This window comes from Symphalangus syndactylus, chromosome 12 (genome assembly GCF_028878055.3).
Source record: "Symphalangus syndactylus isolate Jambi chromosome 12, NHGRI_mSymSyn1-v2.1_pri, whole genome shotgun sequence".
In the NCBI taxonomy this organism is placed as follows: domain Eukaryota; kingdom Metazoa; phylum Chordata; class Mammalia; order Primates; family Hylobatidae; genus Symphalangus; species Symphalangus syndactylus.
In genome coordinates this window covers 45,507,993-45,525,181 of record NC_072441.2, presented here as the reverse complement: position 1 = coordinate 45,525,181, position 17,189 = coordinate 45,507,993, and the positions used below count along the sequence as shown (strand labels likewise).

The 17,189-nt window shown below is 43.2% G+C and overlaps 1 protein-coding gene across 5 annotated transcripts in view; it reads left to right on the top strand.

Annotated features, from left to right (window-relative positions):
• TGFBR3 (transforming growth factor beta receptor 3) overlaps window positions 1-17,189 on the top strand; it is a 210,694-nt gene that overhangs the window by 25,139 nt on the left and 168,366 nt on the right. For all 5 annotated transcript variants that reach the window (XM_063625478.1, XM_063625482.1, XM_063625483.1 and 2 more), the window contains one exon: window positions 1,204-1,377. In XM_063625478.1, the coding sequence (XP_063481548.1) occupies window positions 1,290-1,377 (88 nt within the window). In that variant the 5' untranslated portion in view covers window positions 1,204-1,289. The remainder of the gene's footprint in view (window positions 1-1,203; window positions 1,378-17,189) is intronic.

The window sequence follows — 17,189 nt, the reverse complement described above, 5'->3', positions numbered from 1 at the left end:
GGCCACAACCCCCAGGTGTGTGAGATGGCTCCCGGAAACTCCACCATTCTGCCTTTTCCAGGGCCTAGATCAGGGAGGATCTTTGCCCTTTTACCCATAACTTTTATTCATGATGAGAAGGAACCCTGCCTGGAGCATAGTAAATGCTCAGTACATGTTTGTTAATCGAACTTCTGTGAGTTGTGCCAGGCTCAGTGATAGAGGGCTGGAGAAATACACTTTGGAGTGTCTAAATCAGTAACCATTAGGGCCATGTGAGGAATATTCAAGTTAGGTAAACCACCACAAAACTCTCATTCAAGACTCTGGATAGGAAAAGTTTAGAAAGAACCTTCTAGATCCTCGAGTCCAGTAACTGGATAGTCTCAGATGGGCTGAGAGACAGGGAAGACTTTTTTCCTGTTAAAATGTTGGCAAACAGTTGAAATAAGAACCTTGCCTTTTTATGTTTATTTTTTTTTCAGCTTGATTCTCAGCGCAACTTAATTTGATCCTTGTGATAACCCTGTTATTATAACATTAGATTGAGTCTCTAATCACAGCTGGTTTTGTTTTCTTGCTGGCACTAGGGTTGCATGTATCAAGTGTCATTGATTACTTTGGTACCACAACTTAACTGGTGATGTTATATTTCAGGTGCACCTTGATTTTCTTCGGTAGTTCTGAAAATTCTCTATAAAACCAAAGATTTAAAATGTCAAAAACGGGGCTGGGCACGGTGGCTCACGCCAAGGCTGAGGCAGGCGCATCATGAGGTCAGGAGTTCAAGACCAGCCTGGCCAACATGGTGAAACCTCATCTCTACTAAAAATACAAAAATTAGCCGAGCGTAGTGGTGCATGTCTGTAATCCCAGCTACTTGGGAGGCTGAGGCAGGAGAATCGCTTGAACCCAGGTGGCGGAGGTTGCAGTGGGCCAAGACCGCGCCACTGCGCTCCAGCTTGGCGACAGAGCAAGACTCTATCTCAAAAAACAAACAAACAAACAAATGCCAATAACAAATATGTCATTTGCAAAAGTATTTGCTATAAAAATCTTTGTTAGGTAGTCACTGCCCTCAGTCTAGTTTGCTTGAGTGCTATTTGGCATCTTTTAAGATAAATTTCTTATATTACGCTTTTCAGAAATTCTCCGTTTAACTTTAGTGTCTGTTTGTTTATTAAGTTTCTTCATTAAGTTTTCTTATTGAAATTTGTTTCACAGGCAGTTTGAAAATTGCAAGGAGGGACTTTAAGACTACTTCTGATTTGCAAAGATTGTCTGTGCTCTGAGCAGGCTGAAGTAACTGGATGAGACGCACTGTTGGAGAAATAAAAATGACTTCCCATTATGTGATCGCCATCTTTGCCCTGATGAGCTCCTGTTTAGCCACTGCAGGTAAGTTGCATAATATAAATTGCATGTTTGTTATATAATTTTGGATATATTTTGTCCCAGTCTCTTTAGTTGAGAAGAATTTAGGCCATGTGATGTTCATGCAGAACTTGAATATTTATGTTCTTTAGGGAAATAAAATATTTGACTACTATATAGATACATAATACATTGGTCTGTGCTATATTTTACTAGGTTGGTGCTGGCATTGTCATGTTAGTGACGCAGATACCTAACTAACCTTGGTGGAGGAAGGTGGAGAACAAATACGCTAATTAATAATCCCACTTAATTTTGTTACATGCATAGATTGTTTATATATATATATTTTGAGATGAAGTTTCACTCTGTTACCGAGGCTGGAGTGCAGAGGCATAATCATGGCTTACTGTAGGCTCGACCTCCTGGGCTTGAGTGATCCTCTCACCTCAGCCTCCTAACTAGTTGGGACTACAGGCGTGTGCCACCATGCCCAGCTAATGTCTTATTTTTTGTAGAGATAGGGTCTCCTATGTTGCTCAGGCTGGTTTCAAACTCCTCAGCTCAAGTGATCCTCTCTTTTTGGCCTCCTAGTGTGCTGGCATTACAGGTATGTGCCACTGCGCCTGACCTGTATTTATATTTTTGTCCCTGAATAAGGATTTCAAGAAAGCATTTTTGTCCTTTTCTGTATTAGCAAATAAATAGATCTTCTAGATTGAGGTGACACTCTTGACATAGGCTGCTTGGGAGGTATTTAGTTTTGCCTATTTCACGTATTTCAATATGTAACTTTTTTTTTTTTTTTTTTTTTTGAGACAGAGTCTTGCTCTGTCACCCAGGCTGGAGTGCAATGGCCTGATCTTGGCTCACTGCAACCTCCTCCTCTCGGATTCAAGCAATTCTCGTGCCTCAGCCTCCCAAGTAGCTGGGACTGCAGACGCCCGCCATCACACGCATATAATATTTGTATTTTTAGTAGAGACAGGGTTTCACTATTTTGGCACGCTGGTCTCGAACTCCTGACCTCAGGTGATCCGCCTACCTCGGCCTCCCAAAGTGCTGGGATTACTAACTTTTTAAAAAGTAGAGAAATATACTGAGCTTCCTGGAGGCCAAATGAGATTGGAGATGAAAAGATGCAAATGACTTGAAACACTGTTGCTTAACTAAGAGTATCTGATCTCCCACACCACCATCTTAGTGTGCTTACTGTGAGGGGTTACTCAATAAATTTGGAAGCTTAATTTGCTCTATTTTATTGTAATTTCCATTGTGTCTATTCTGTGATGAGCTACATAAAACTCATTTGTTGGATCAGTTCTGGAAACTGGCAGGTCTCAACAAGAAAAGCATTGACTTGAAAAGTGATTAGCTGCTTGGTTTTGGCTGTTGAATTGCACATACAGATGAGAGTGATAGTAATGATCATCTATTGAGTGGGCACTATATCCAGGCACTGGGCTAAACAATTAAAGAATATAAAAATGAATAAGGATATTCTTATTTAATGAGCTCACTTAATCACAACTTGGAGGTAGAGTTAATTTGGCATTTTATAGATGATGAAATGAGATATGGAGAGATTAGGTAACTTGCGTAGTGTCATGTAGCTGGAAAGTGGAAGAGCCAGATTTTACATTCAGATTTTACATCTATGCTCTTCACCTCTGTGTTATACTGAAGAAACCAGATCTCCCTTAAGACTCCAATACACTCAGATCTGGGGTTGTGTGCAGACGTAGACTGAGAGTCAGCTGGCAGAAACTGGTTTATGGATTGGAAAGTAGAATGTTCCTCTCATTGCAAATATCTTTTTTTTTTTTTTTTTTTTTTTGAGATACAGTCTCCCTCTGTTGCCCAGGCTGGAGTGCACTGGCGTGATCTTGGCTTACTGTAATCTCTGTCTCCTGGGTTCAAGCGATTCTCCTGCCTCAGCCTTCCGAGTAGCTGGGACTACAGGCGTGTGCCACCATGCCTGGCTAATTTTTTGTATTTTTAGTAGAGACGAAGTTTCACCATGTTAGCCAGGCTGGTCTCGATCTCCTGGCCTCAGCCTCCCAAAGTGCTGGGATTTCAGGCATGAGCCACCTCCCCGGGCTGCAAATATCTTGAAAGAAAGTTGCTAGGCCTTTTTTGTTGTTGTTGTTTTTTGAATGCCAGTTTATGAATTTGAACTGCCCATTCTCTATTTTTGTCTATCAGCAGTTTCATTTTGTCTCATTATTGAAGTGCTATTTGCCTTTTAGCCTGTGTATTAAAATGGAATTGACTTAAAATCTCATCGAAAAGTAGTAGAAATGCACCCCCCCACCCCCACCTCCCAAAAAAAAGAGAGAGAGAGAGAGAGAAAGAGGGAGAGAAGCAGCTTGATGGAAAATATGCTGTTTTGATGACAAGATGTCTAGTCTCACCTTGTAGGTTTGAGGCTGGGCTTTCTGCCTTCATTGATGCCTGGGTCAGACTGAAAAACACAAATGAAGAAGGCACTTTATGGGAAAGGAGTGAGTTTGATGGCCCTATCCAGCCTTGATGAATTTGATAGTGAATCAGTTTTGCTTCAGATCTTCCTCTCCTATTTGAAGCCTTTGGGAAAAGATACACACAAGTATATATATATTTGAGTTGAATACACACTGAAAACTTTGCTGAGGTGGAAGGGACAGTAGAGTTACAGATTTTTTTTTTTTTGGATACAGAGTCTCGCTCTGTCTGTCACCCAGGCTGGAGTGCAGTGGTGCCATCTTGGCTCACTGCAACCTCTGCCTCCTGGTTCAAGCGATTCTCCTGCCTCAGCCTCCTGAGTAGCTGGGATTACAGGCATGCACCACCACATCCAGCTAATTTTTGTATTTTTAGTAGAGATGGGGTTTTGTCATGTTGGCCAGGCTGGTCTCGAACTCCTGACCTCAAGTGATCCACACCCTTCAGTCTCTGAAAATGCTGGGATTACAGGTGTGAGCCACCACCCCTGGATGAATTACAGATTTTATAATAGCATGAGGCAACTGATAAATAGCACAGAGGTATGGATGCCTTTTTGGTGTAGAAGTTTATTGGTTGTTTCCCTTTTGCACAACATTATAGATCAAATGAATGAAGAGGAGGGAAATTTTGTTTTTTTTTTTTTTTTTTTTTGAGACAGTGTCACTCGCCCAGGCTACAGTGCAGTGGCACAATCTTGGCTCATTGTAACCTCCATCTCCTGGGTTCAAGCAGTTCTCCTGCCTCAACCTCCAAGTAGCTGGGACTACAGGCGCACGCCGCCACGCCCAGCTAATTTTTTGTATTCTAGTAGAGATGGGGTTTCATCGTGTTGCCCAGGCTGGTCGTGAACTCCTAAGCTCAGGCAATCCGCCCGCCTCGGCCTCCCAAAGTACTGGGATTACAGGCGTGAGCCACTGCGCCTGGCTGCAAACAATTTTTTTTATATGCTAATATCTGATATTTTTCTCTGTAGGCCCAGCATACTTTACAAAATGGTTTTTTGGGCATTCTGGATGAGCTGAATTTAGCTCATCTGGGTAGTTATAGCAATGATGAATATTTCAAATAATTACCGCGTGTCAGGCCCCAAAGTTTTTTACATGTATTGTCTCATAAATACTTTCATATATACATATCTCATAAATACTTTTCATACATTTCATCCTCATAAATACTCTAAGAAGTATAGATACTTTGATTATCCACAGTGTATAAGTGAGGAAATGGAAGCACAGAGAGGTCGAATAACTTTCTTAAGGTCACACAGCTAATAAATGGCAGGTAGGACTGTAAACCTACTTAGTCCAGGTCTGGAGATTGAGCCTTTAGGCCTCTATACTGTGAGGGAGGATTGATTTGAAGGGCGTTTGTTTGGAAAGAATGGTAATAGGTTTGTTTTGAGCCATTTATGTCCTCCTGAAACATTAAATCATTTATTCACTGATCTTTGCTAAGTACAAAGCACAGTGATAGTCACTTAGGGATATACATGCAAAGAAATGTAAGATTCATTCCCACCCTATTTTTTTTTATTTTTGGAGAGATGGGATCTTGCTGTGTTGTCCAGGTTGGCTTTGAACTCCTGACCTCAAGTGATCCTGCCACCTCAGCCTCTCAAAGCACTGGGGTTAAAGGCATGAGCCACTGTGCCCAGTCATATTCATCCCTTCTTTTGAGTTGCTCGTACTTTAGTTAGGCTTATAAAATATAACCATATAACTAAATAATGAACGTATAGTGAAAGCCAAGTAAAACCCAAAGACCTCAGAGGGGTCGCGAGGGGAAGCACTGTGGGTCAGAGTAGCCAGGGACGGCTTTGTGGAAGCTCTAGATCTTGAGCTCCGTCTTGAAGACTGGACAGAATCTAGGAAGAAGAAGGCACTGAGTTGACCAGGTGGGAAAACCTTGTCTAGCACGGAATGTGGCATTTAGGTGCTTATTTATTTATTTTTTTTAAATAAATGGATGACCTGGAGAGCTGGTATGGAAATGTAGCAGGAGGTCTATTTGGAAAGAAGGATGGAGTAGATTATGAAAGATCTTAAATATCATAATGAGGCTTGTGGATTTTATTCTGCGGTTTGGATGCTCTCTTCTTCCATCCCTTGGAGCCAAAGGCATGCACTGTTTAATCTTGGAATTCAAACGGTCGCCTCAAACAGTGAGGCTGAGTATGTAGCCTCATTAGCTTCAGACCCATCAGTGCTCGGCTCACAGGCTGTCATTTATCAAGGGCTTGATCTCTGCCAGCTAATTTATTTAAGACAACTCTATGAGATGGGTATTATTATTATCATCACCTCCATTTTACAAACAAGGAAATTGAGACTCAGTTTGGTTAATAATTTGTACAAAGTCCTGGAACTAATAAGTGGCAGAGTTGAGACTTGAACCTGGCAGTTTGGCTCTAGAATCCAGCCCATCAACCACTAGATCCTTCTCTAGGGAGGAGACCCTCTGTGTGGGATGAATAAACCTCTTCTTGATTGATTAAATACCAGGTGAGTAGCTACCAGTGTGACATCCTGGAACCAGATTAAGCCCCTTTGGCCTCAGAAGAGACAGACATAGGTCATCAGAGCAGAAGGACCCTCAAGTAGTGGGCCTTCTTTATTTGTGTTCTGACCTAACCAAAGTGGCCTTAAAGCTGTAAACCGGTGGGAAGGTGTGGAGATCTGGTAGCAGAGGGGCGAAGGCTGTCAAAGGCCTCCTTTTGGTTATGTGGCCAGAGGAGGGGCAGAGCACAAGGAAGCACATAAATTGAGCCCAAGTTAGAATAATAGGAGCCTGCTTGTTCCAGCTCCATGGGTTTGTCTGGGCCTTCAGTGAAAACCTTCTTTCCTTCTCTGCCTGTGGTAGAGAGTGAATGAAGGAGGTCGGGGCCCGGTGGGCCGGGGGATATCCATATCCCGGTGTTAGTGTTGTTCTGACAAAACTCATGCTTTCGGCCGGGCGCGGTGGCTCACGCCTGTAATCCTAGCACTTTGGGAGGCTGAGGCGGGCAGATTACGAGATCAGGAGATCGAGACCATCCTGGTTACACGGTGAAACCCTGTCTCTACTAAAAGTTCAAAAACAAAATTAGCCGAGCGCGGTGGTGGGCGTCTGTAGTCCCAGCTACTGGGGAGGCTGAGGCAGAAGAATGGCGTGAACCCGGCAGGCGGAGCTTGCAGCGAGCCGAGATCGCGCCACTGCACTCCAGCCTGGGCGACAGAGCCAAACTCCGTCTCAAAAAAAAAACCAAAAAACAAAAAAACTCATGCTTTCCCTCCCCTCCCTTGTTCCTTCATTGTCATATAGCACTGTTGAGGGTGGAGGGTGGACTGTGCTCTTGGTGAACACGAGCTATGTAAGGACCATAATGCCTCCTGATTAGAAATTAGCTTAGGTGATTTACTTGGGTTAAAAAAAAAAAAAGAGAGAGAGAATAAATACAAGAGATTTATCGGGGTTAAAAACAAAAAAGAAAAAAAAAGAAATTATCTTAGGTTATTTATTGGCCTCTTAGATCCTGTAATCTACCTAATGTAAGAAAAGTAGGAAGTTTAAAAAATAAGTGCTTGATACTATGGGCTTAAGTCTAAGTTTTGCTTTAAAAACTCGTCTATACTTGTGTTATAACATTAATATCATTGAAAATACCTGCTTTCCAGGTTGAAGTGATTCATTTATTATTCTAGTTCTACTTTCCTCCTTTGTAATTTGTGATAATTGTGCTTTTCTTTTTAATACAAAAAATGGATAAAAATAAAAACTTGAAAAGGCAAAAAACAAAAACAAAAAAACCTTCCAACTGTTCTACACATCTTTAAAAGATATTAGCTGCTGCCTCTGAGGCTTGCCAACATTAGGCAGGGCTGTGTTTCCAGGAGTTTTAGTAATGAGAAAAAGAGGCACGCATGGAGAATTCAGGGAAATCAGTTTTATTGGAAGGGCTGGAGTTATCACTGGCCCCTTGTGCCAGTTCAGAGGGGTGCCGCTGAGGTGAGCTCGGGAGCAGTGCTGCTGGCGTTGATGCTAGTGGGCTGTTGGTGGAATGGCTAACTTCTTCATTCCACTGTCTCAATTCAGTACCCAGATGTATCCTTTTGGAAACTTGCCTGCAACCTGTGCACAGATTTCTACTGAGAAACACATTTCTTTTCCTCTCTACTGGATGTACCTGGAATTCCAGGTAGAGTCCACAGGAAAATCGAGATGCTTTTAGTCTGAGCTATTTTCCTGCTAAGAAAGCTCTGAACTCTTTGTGTCTATGGGAGAGCAAGCTGAGATACCAGCTGGTTAATACTTGGTCTGGAATGGGACAAGCTGGCAGCCTTTGGTAGGGTCTAATAATATCATATTGTATTTGTAATCTTAAAAATGTTTTTATAACAAGTATTTCATTTGATCCTCACAGCAGCCTCTGGGGGTAGGCAAGCACTATTTTCTTCATTTCTAGAATGAGAATAATAGGGCTTAGAGAAAGTAAGTGATTTAGAAAGATAATTCAAGTCTTGGTTGGACCAGAACTTAAACATGCTTTTACAGACAAACTGCATCAACAAATCCTATGGTCTTTTTGGTATAGTGCATCCTTAGCACTTCTTGACAAATAAAAATTGTATATATTTGTGGTGTACACCATGATGTTTTTATACATGTCTGCATTGTAGTGAGTAAATCCAGCTTTTTAACATATGCATAACCTCACATACTTATCATCTTTTGTGGTGAGAACACTTAAAATATACTCTCTTAACAATTTTCATGTGTAAAATATATTATTTTTTTCACATTTTTATAGGGGGCTGCAGGAAGGGGGCCTCCTCACTGTCAAGTGAGGTGGTCACAGTTTCTTTGGCAGCTCCAAGCTGGGCACTGGGGGTCCTGGAGGTGGCTCTGCATGTCAGCATGTTCCTACCACCTTGGAGGGGCAGTAGCTAGTTTCAGGGCATCACCTTGTTGGTCATGATGTTGTACTTGGTAGGGGCTGAGTATTGGCCCCCATGGTGAAGGACGTGACTGGCACCAGCTCCATGGCCCAGGCATTTTTGAGGAAGGCATGAGTCCTAGAGGGGTAGGTGGCGGGGGGGTCACCTCTGCAGGGGTCATGGCCATCTTAGGCTCAGTGGTGGCAGTGGCTACTGTAATACCTTGTTATTAACTATAGTCACCATGATGTACAGTCAATCTCTTGAACTTATTCCTCCTGTCTAATTGAAATTTTGTATATTTGACCAACATCTCCTCAGTCCTTCCACTCCCACTCCCCAGCCCCTGGTTTTACTGTTTCTATGAGTTTGACTTTTTTTTTGGCGGGGGTGGTGGGATGGAGTCTCGCTGTGTCACCCAGGCTGGAGTGCAGTGGCGTGATCTCAGCTCACTGCAACCTCCGCCTCCCGGATTCGAGTGATTCTCCTGCCTCGGCCTCCTGAGTGGGACTACAGGCGCGTGCCGCCACACCTGGCTAATTTTCATATTTTCGGTAGAGATGAGGGTTTCAGCATATTGGCCACGCTGGTCTCGAACTCCTGACCTTGTGATCTGCCCGCCTTGGCCTCCAAAAGGTCTGGGATTACAGGCCTGAGCCACCGCTCCCGGCCATGAGTTTGGCTTTTTAAGATTCTGCATATAAGTTTGATCATATATGATATTTGTCACTCTGTGCCTGGCTTATTTCTCTGATCATAATGTCCTCCGTGTTCATCCGTGTTGTTGCAAATGACAGGATTTCCTTCTTTTTAAAGGCTGTATAGTATTCCACTGTGCATATATACCACATTTTCATTATTCAGTTTATTTGTTTATCCTGTACTTGAAAGAGAAATCTTGGATTTGAGTTAATGGCCTGTGAACCTCAGAGGTGGTTCTGCCATAGTTATCTCCTGTCTGCCAATCGAGTGATCAAAGGCTGTAATACTCATAAGGGCAGGAAGGCTGGAGGGTGCTGGCAGGGGGCTGCCACCAGGGAATGTAAGGATAGAAGATGGATAGGCTCAAAGGTTCAAAGCAAACTGAAAAAAAGCCCCCTCCCGTTTTTTACTTCTTCTTCTTTTTTTTTTTTTTTTTTTTTGCCAACCCTCAGGTCTTAGAACACAGCTAGTTGATTTGGTCTGTGATTATTATTGTTTTTAGCTGATTGTTTTATCTTATTTTTATTTATTTATTTTTTTGAGACAAGGTCTCCCTCTTGCCTGGGCTGGAGTGCAGTGGCACAATCATGGCTCACTGCAGCCTCGACCTGCCAGGTTCAAGCCATTCTCCCTCCACAGCCCCCCAAGTAGCTGGGACTACGGGTGCATGCCACCATGCCTGGCTAATTTTTGTGTTTTTTTTCTGTAGAGATGGGGTTCCGCCATGTTACCCAGGCTGGTTTGGAACTCTTGAGCTCAAGGGGTCCACCCGTGTCGGCCTCCCAAAGTGCTAGGATTACAGGTGTGAGCCACCTTGCCTGGCCTTTAGCTGGTTATTTTAACCAGTTTTGTGTTTAATTCTGCTTTTTGATACACAAGGAAAGGATATTGTCAAATATGATACCAGTTATCACCAGAGTGCCAAACTTTATTTTAAAGAGCAAATAACTGCTATTAAAAGACCTAGAGTGGCATGGTGGCAGCTGCCTGTAATCCCAGCTACTCGAGAGGCTGAGGCAGGAGAATCACTTAAACCTGGGAGGCGGAGGTTGCGGTGAGCCGAGATGGCGCCACTGCACTCCAGCCTGGGCAACAAGAGCGAAACTAAGTCTCAAAAATAAAAAAAAGACCCAGAGTGGATAGGGTAGCCTGCATTTTAGAGTGTATTCCCTTTGAGGATATTGTGCATAGCCAAGTGTGATGAAGCACCTCCCCACTTACCTTCTCCATTAAGATTTTTCTACAGAAACAGCATGTGCATGCATGCGTGTGCAAACACAACACACACACACACGGGAGTTGAGGCAGTAGTTGAGAGAAAGGTGAGTTCATTTCTCAAAGATTCCCTTGCCCTGTATGGACCTGTGTGTGTGTGTGGAGTTGGGATGGATAGCCTAATGCAAGGCCTTTTACTTTTTTTTTTTTTTTTCCTGAGACAGGGTCTCACTCTGTTGCCCAGGCTGGAGTGCAGTGGCACGATAGCTCACTGCAGCCTTGGCCTCCTGGGCTCAAATGATCCTCCTACCTCAGCCTCTTGAGTAGCTGGAACTACAGGCACACGCCACCACACCTGCCTAAGTTTTGTATTTTTTGTAGAGACAAGGTTTTGCCATGTTTTCCAGGCTGGTCTCAAACTCTTGAGCTAAGCAATCCACCTGCCTTGGCCTCCCAAAGTGCTGGGATTACAGGCGTGAGCCACCGCACCTGGCTCTTTTTATCATTTTCAAGGACAGTTTACTAATACTAGTTGGGCAACTGAATGTGCATATAGTGGAGGGGAGGACGTTTACCAAGAATGAGTAAGATTATTGCTAGATTTGATGTTAGCCAAGTCAAGAGAATCCAGGTTTCTCTTTGTTTTGCATCCTTATCGTAGGCTGTATAATTGCCACCCAGCTTTCTGGATTTCTGATTGATTTGGATTATTTTAGGACAGCAGTGATGGTGTGTTTTACAGTGATCAACACTTCCATCAAGACACAACTTTATCTATATGTGCCTACACAGCTCTTTAATTGCTAAAAGCTTGCCCTTGCACACGGTTGTGTATATAGGAAATTAGACTTTCTCAGCTTGTTTGCTTCAGTAATTAATCCAACTCTGGGGTTATCTTTATCACTCCATAGAGCTCTGAGCTCTGAGCACGCTGATTTTGGAAGTGATGTAGAGCAGGGAGTGTTCTGCGAAGTGTTCCGGGAAGCGTGCCAGCAAGAGGCCTTCCTTCAGGACTGACCCTGCTCGGCACCGAGGCGCATGATTGGCCCATCCCGCACCACATCCATGGGAGCCACTGACTTTCATTTTCTTTAAAACGATCTCTGCCAGAATGGCCTAAAAAACACTTATCCGGAACTTCAATCTAGTCATATTTCTGTTTTCTGAGAGGGCACTGTCAATCAGGTGGAATTCTAGAGGGCTGAAAAATGCCCTAGCTCTTGGAATGTTCCTTCCAAGGAGTAGGCAGCAGGTGCTCTGGGGACTGAAGCCCAGCTATTCCCCTGCCCTCCCTTGCCAGCTCTTAAACATCTTTAAAAAAATCTACAGTGTAATGTGGAAAATTTTACTACCTTCAAAGGGAAATGTTGATTTAAAAAATTATTTTAAAGTTACTCTGTTTGTTGGCAATGAGGGGAACCATATATGGCAAAAGGAAAATGTCTTGATAAAATTGCTCTGTGTTCTTTGTTTTGCTTCCTTTTGTCCTCATATGCCTGAGTAACTGCGTCCTAGTCCAGAAGATTGACCAGGGCCATCTGAGTAACACCTCCCTTCCTTCCTACTCTCCTACTCCACCCACAAGGACACACAGGTAGCATAGGCCTCAAAGGAGGGCAGAGGTTCAGCCTCTGGAGTCAGCCCCTGCTCTGCTTTTTTTTTGAGACAGGGTCTTGCTCTGTCACTTAGGCTGGAGTGCAGTAGTGCAGTCTTGGCTCACTGCGGCCTCAACCTCTCAGGCTCAAGAGATCTTCCTGCCTTAGCCTCCTATGTAGGTGGGACTACAGGCACGTGGCACCACACCTGGCTAATTTTTTGATCTTTTATAGAGATGACATCTCACTGTGTTGCCTAGGCTGGTCTCAAACTCCTGGCTTCAAGTGATCTGCCCACCTTAGCCTCCCAAACTGCCAGGATTACAGGCGTGAGCCACTGTGCCTGGCCTCCCTGCTGTGTTGTTTTCATCATTGACCCCACTGGACTGCTACAGCATTTTCCTGTGATGTACTTTTCCAGTGGGATGCACCTGTGCGTGACAATTACATTGTTAAATTGCCGAAAGTTAAAGTTATAATACTACATGGTGAAGCAAAATGCTGTATAGCTCCTGCCCGCCCTTTTCATTTACTTTTGAGTTAATTAGAGGACAGAACCACTTATTTTGCCTTTTCTTTAAACTTTTAAATAACTACTATGTTTTAGATGAAGACTTGTAGTCTGGTCAACTTTGAGTACCTCCTAAGATTCAGGTACTTTGCTAGCTTCTGAGGCACAGAAAGGGGAGAGACTTTGGAGTTAGTGCAAATAATGGGTTTTTTCATTTTTTTTGAGATGGAGTCTTGCTCTGTCGCCCAGGCTGGAGGGCAGAGGCACGATCTCGGCTCACTGCAAGCTCTGCCTCCCAGGTTCACAACATTCTCCTGCCTCAGCCTCCCGAGTAGCTGGGACTACAGGCGCCTGCCACCATGCCTGGCTAATTTTTTCTATTTTTAGTAGAGATGGGGTTTCACTGTGTTAGCTAGGATGGTCTCAATCTCGTGACCTCATGATCCACCTGCCTCGGCCTCCCAAAGTGCTGGGATTACAGGTGTGAGCCACCGCGCCGGCCTTTTCATTTTTTTCTAATACAGTCAACTTTCCTAAAGTGTTGATTGATTGATTTAACAAGGATTTACTGAGTACCTGTTGTATTTCAGACACTATTCCAAGTGTTGGAGAGATAGTAGTAAACAAAACAGATAAAAATCCTTGTCCTCATGAAGCATGTCTCTAGTGGAGAGAGACCAGAAACAAACAAACAAAATGCATATTTCAGCAGGTTCCTCGAATAAAAGGCAAAGAGGTTGGGGATTGTTAGAGGGGATTGCAATTTGAAGTAAGGTGATTAGGAAGGGCTTCACTAGGAACATTGAGCAAATGTTTGGAGGAGGTGAGCTAAGTGGATATCTGGGGAAAGAGCATTCCAGGCAGCAGGAAAAGCAAGTGCAGAGGCCCTGTGGTGGAAGTTTGCTTGCAGTGCTCAGGCAATAGCAGGTGGGCCAGGTGGCTGCTGGAATGGGAAGTCAGAGAGTTAACTGAGGGGTGGGAGAGGGTGTGGGTGTGTATAGCCCAAGGCATTGTAGGCCATCATAAGGTTCTCACTCTGAATGACACTGAGCCATAGGAGAGTTTGAGCAGAGGAATGATATGATCTGAAGGATGTCTTAACAGGACCACTCTGGCTGCTGGGTTGAGAATAGGCTGTTGGGCAAAGGTGGATTTGGAGATACTGGCGAGAGATAATGGTGACCAGGACTCCTTATTAGAAGGAAGGACCCTTAGGAGTCATATGCTTAGGAAATTCAGAATGATGCTTTTGTGATTTTTTTCCCCAACCTATTCTTTTTGAGGAGGAAAGTGGATAAAGATGTATTTCTCACATCAGTGGAATACTGTGCCATAACCTAATATTAAAGATAATTACATCTATAGAACTGAAAAAGCTGAGTCTTAAAACACAAAACAGTCCCCCCAAACCATCTAAAGAAAATCTCTTTGTGTTGTGAATGAATGTCCTTGAAAAATCATCGTCTCAATAGCCTAAACCCTCTTTTCCTTGCTTACTTAGCTTGTGATTTCCAAGTCTTGCTCTTTTCATTTCTCAGGGGGCCTGGTTTTCAAGATCATGAGTTTTGAGGGTCTCACCACCTTTTGCAGAAGTGCTTCTTATAGTGTTGTAAATTACAGTTTCGAAGAAATAGTTGCATCCAGCTTTACATAGTAAATGTTTCTGAGTTGTATGTCAACCTATTTTTATAAGTTAAACTACATATTAAATGTGAGCAAGGAGAATGATACAGCAGATTGTTTTCTATAAAGAAAATAATCACTTTTAAATATATTTTATAATAAGGATATTCACAGTGGTTTTGCCAGAGGTGAGTGGTTTTGCCAGAGGCGGAATATACCATCTTGTTTATGGAATAGGAAGTTTTGCTTTTGGAGTTTGAGGTTATAAACAAATATTAGGCTAGTGCTTTCTTATATGCATGAGAATCACCCAGGGATCTTGTTAAAATGCAGATTCTGTTTTAGTAGGCCTTGATGGGTCAAAGACTGTAGATTTTTAACAGGCTCGTAAGATGCTGATGCCGCTAGTCTGAGGACCACATTTGACAGCATAGGTCATCTGTTTTCTCAGTGCACAAATTGTAACACGGAAACTGCAAACACCTAGACAATTCCTTAGTTCCATAAAAGGGAGCTTGATTTTAGCATGCCTTTACAACAGCTACCTTGAACACCTTTGGTAAACTTGTTTGGGTCGGAGGGATCCATGTGCTGGAGAGGAAATTGGTTTGAGGCCGTGAGTTACACAGATGCCTTTAGCTCTCTGGCTATAAGTGTGGTGCACCTGCAGAAACCAGGTGCATCTTTATTAGCTGGGGCTACACCTTGACATAATCCTAACAGTTGTTAAAGAAGGAATTCTTCCCCCCCGACCATTTCTTCCTTTTATGTGCCTCTTTTGCCTTGTCACATTTCTTGCCTTGTGACTTAGTAGACCAAGGTAGGAGATTCGTGTTGGGTCACTGAGGGTGGGGACATTGGTCCAGGAAGCCGTGGCCAAGGGACTCTTCAGTAATGAGAGGTGATATGGGCTGAGTGGATAAAAGGCGGACTTTAGGTGGGTTAGCGAGGGTGGCTCTGGAGTTAGGGACTAAAAGTTAAAAGTTGGGTATACCTCATTTCTGCTAGAAGGGCTCTAATTTTCTAGCTCAGGTTTCCCCATTGACTTCCTACTTTATTCTTTTTTTTTTTTTAAGATGGAGTTTTGCTCTTGTTGCCCAGGCTAGAGTGCAATGGCACGATCTCGGCTCACTGCAACCTCCGCCTACTGGGTTCAAGTGATTCTCCTGCCTCAGCCTCCCGAGTAGCTGAGATTACAGGCATGCACTACCACGCCTGGCTAATTTTATATTTTTAGTAGGAATGGGGTTTCTCCATGTTGGTCAGGCTGGTCTCGAATTCCCAACCTCAGGTGATCTGCCCGCCTCAGCCTCCCAAAGTGCTGGGATTACAGGCGTGAGCCACCGTGCCCGGCCCTACTTTATTCTTATAATCAGACTCCAGGCTAGAGCTTTTAAAAAATTAACAATTTTTAGAAGGGAAAAATTTCTGTAAGTTGTAATTGATGTTTATTAAGCACCCTGACACCATATTTATTATAAGTGGGGATAAGACTGGGAATATTTAAGCTCTGTGCCTGAAAAGTTGTGTTTTAAAATAACATTTATTTGTTTACATTGCCACTGAGTAGTTTATAAGGTTTTCTGATTTGCTTTCTCTGGCCTCATCAGTGTTGTTGGAGAGGGAGCATACAACCTATGTACAGCTCTGGAGCTCGCTGCCGCAAGCCTCAGGTGGTGGTCATTCTGCTTTTGAAATCGAACCAGAAAAGTCCTGAGGAATGTAACAATATTTTTTCTTTTTGCCCCCCTGCTAGCTTTTTTCTAGCCCTCCCAAAAATGTGTTTATGTTGCTGTCCATGCATGTGGAGCAGTCTGGAATTCTGTGTGGCGTTAGATAGTGAAAAAAATAGATTTCCCATGTGACTGAGGTTATGGGAGTGAGAAATCTTGGATTATGCAAGGACTCTTTGATTGGAAGGACATTTTGCGATGAGATTTGTTTTAAGATAATAGTAAAAAAAAAAAACCTAGTATACAACTTTTTGTTTTTTTTCTAAACCAATCCTTTTTGGGGGTGACAGGATGGGGTGTGGACTAGAAGCAATACCAAACTTTTAAGTATCAAATCTTCACTCAGAAGAAAAAAATGTCTTCAGGGTGAAAGAACAGCTCGAATGCGAAAAGCCTGATAGTTATATAATTTGAGAGGAGGGTCTGGCATATTATAGAGGACTCCGAGAGCCTGATCCAAGCAGCCTGCCATTTTCATCACCCCAGGATTATCTGTAAGGACAACTTTACTGTCTGTCACCTGCCAGGTCTCAGCCTGGCCCTTGTGAGTGCCAGGAAGTTTGTGTCCTCTGTTTTGCCAAGCTTAATTAGCTCTAGAAATACCCTTTCAAAGGCTGTCTGGCAGTGTTCCATTAATGGTATGGGGTGAATTCAAAAGCACTAATTAATTGTTAGATTATTTGCAAAGCCCATGCTGAAAAACCTAAGGCCTGCAGGAGAAAGTTGGCAGAGAGACAGTACAGAGATTAGCTTGGACCTTACCCGGCTCAATTGCCTTTTGGAGTTGGGCCAAGAGGGGAGTTGCTTTTCTTTTTGGAGAAGTGCTTGTGGCTACATTGTTTTCTAAATTGCCAGTGTACTGCTCTAGGCTCTCCGTGAGGGAGCTCATATGGACCCTTGCAGACCTAGAGAGCCCAGAGAGCATCTTCAAGAGGTTTTGTTTATTTTTGTTTTGTGAGAGAAACACAATTGTTTAACTTTCATTAACTAAATAAATTCTTCCCAAGGGCCTCTTCTTAAATAGAGGAAAAAGAGCTCTAGTTTGTTGTGTGACAAT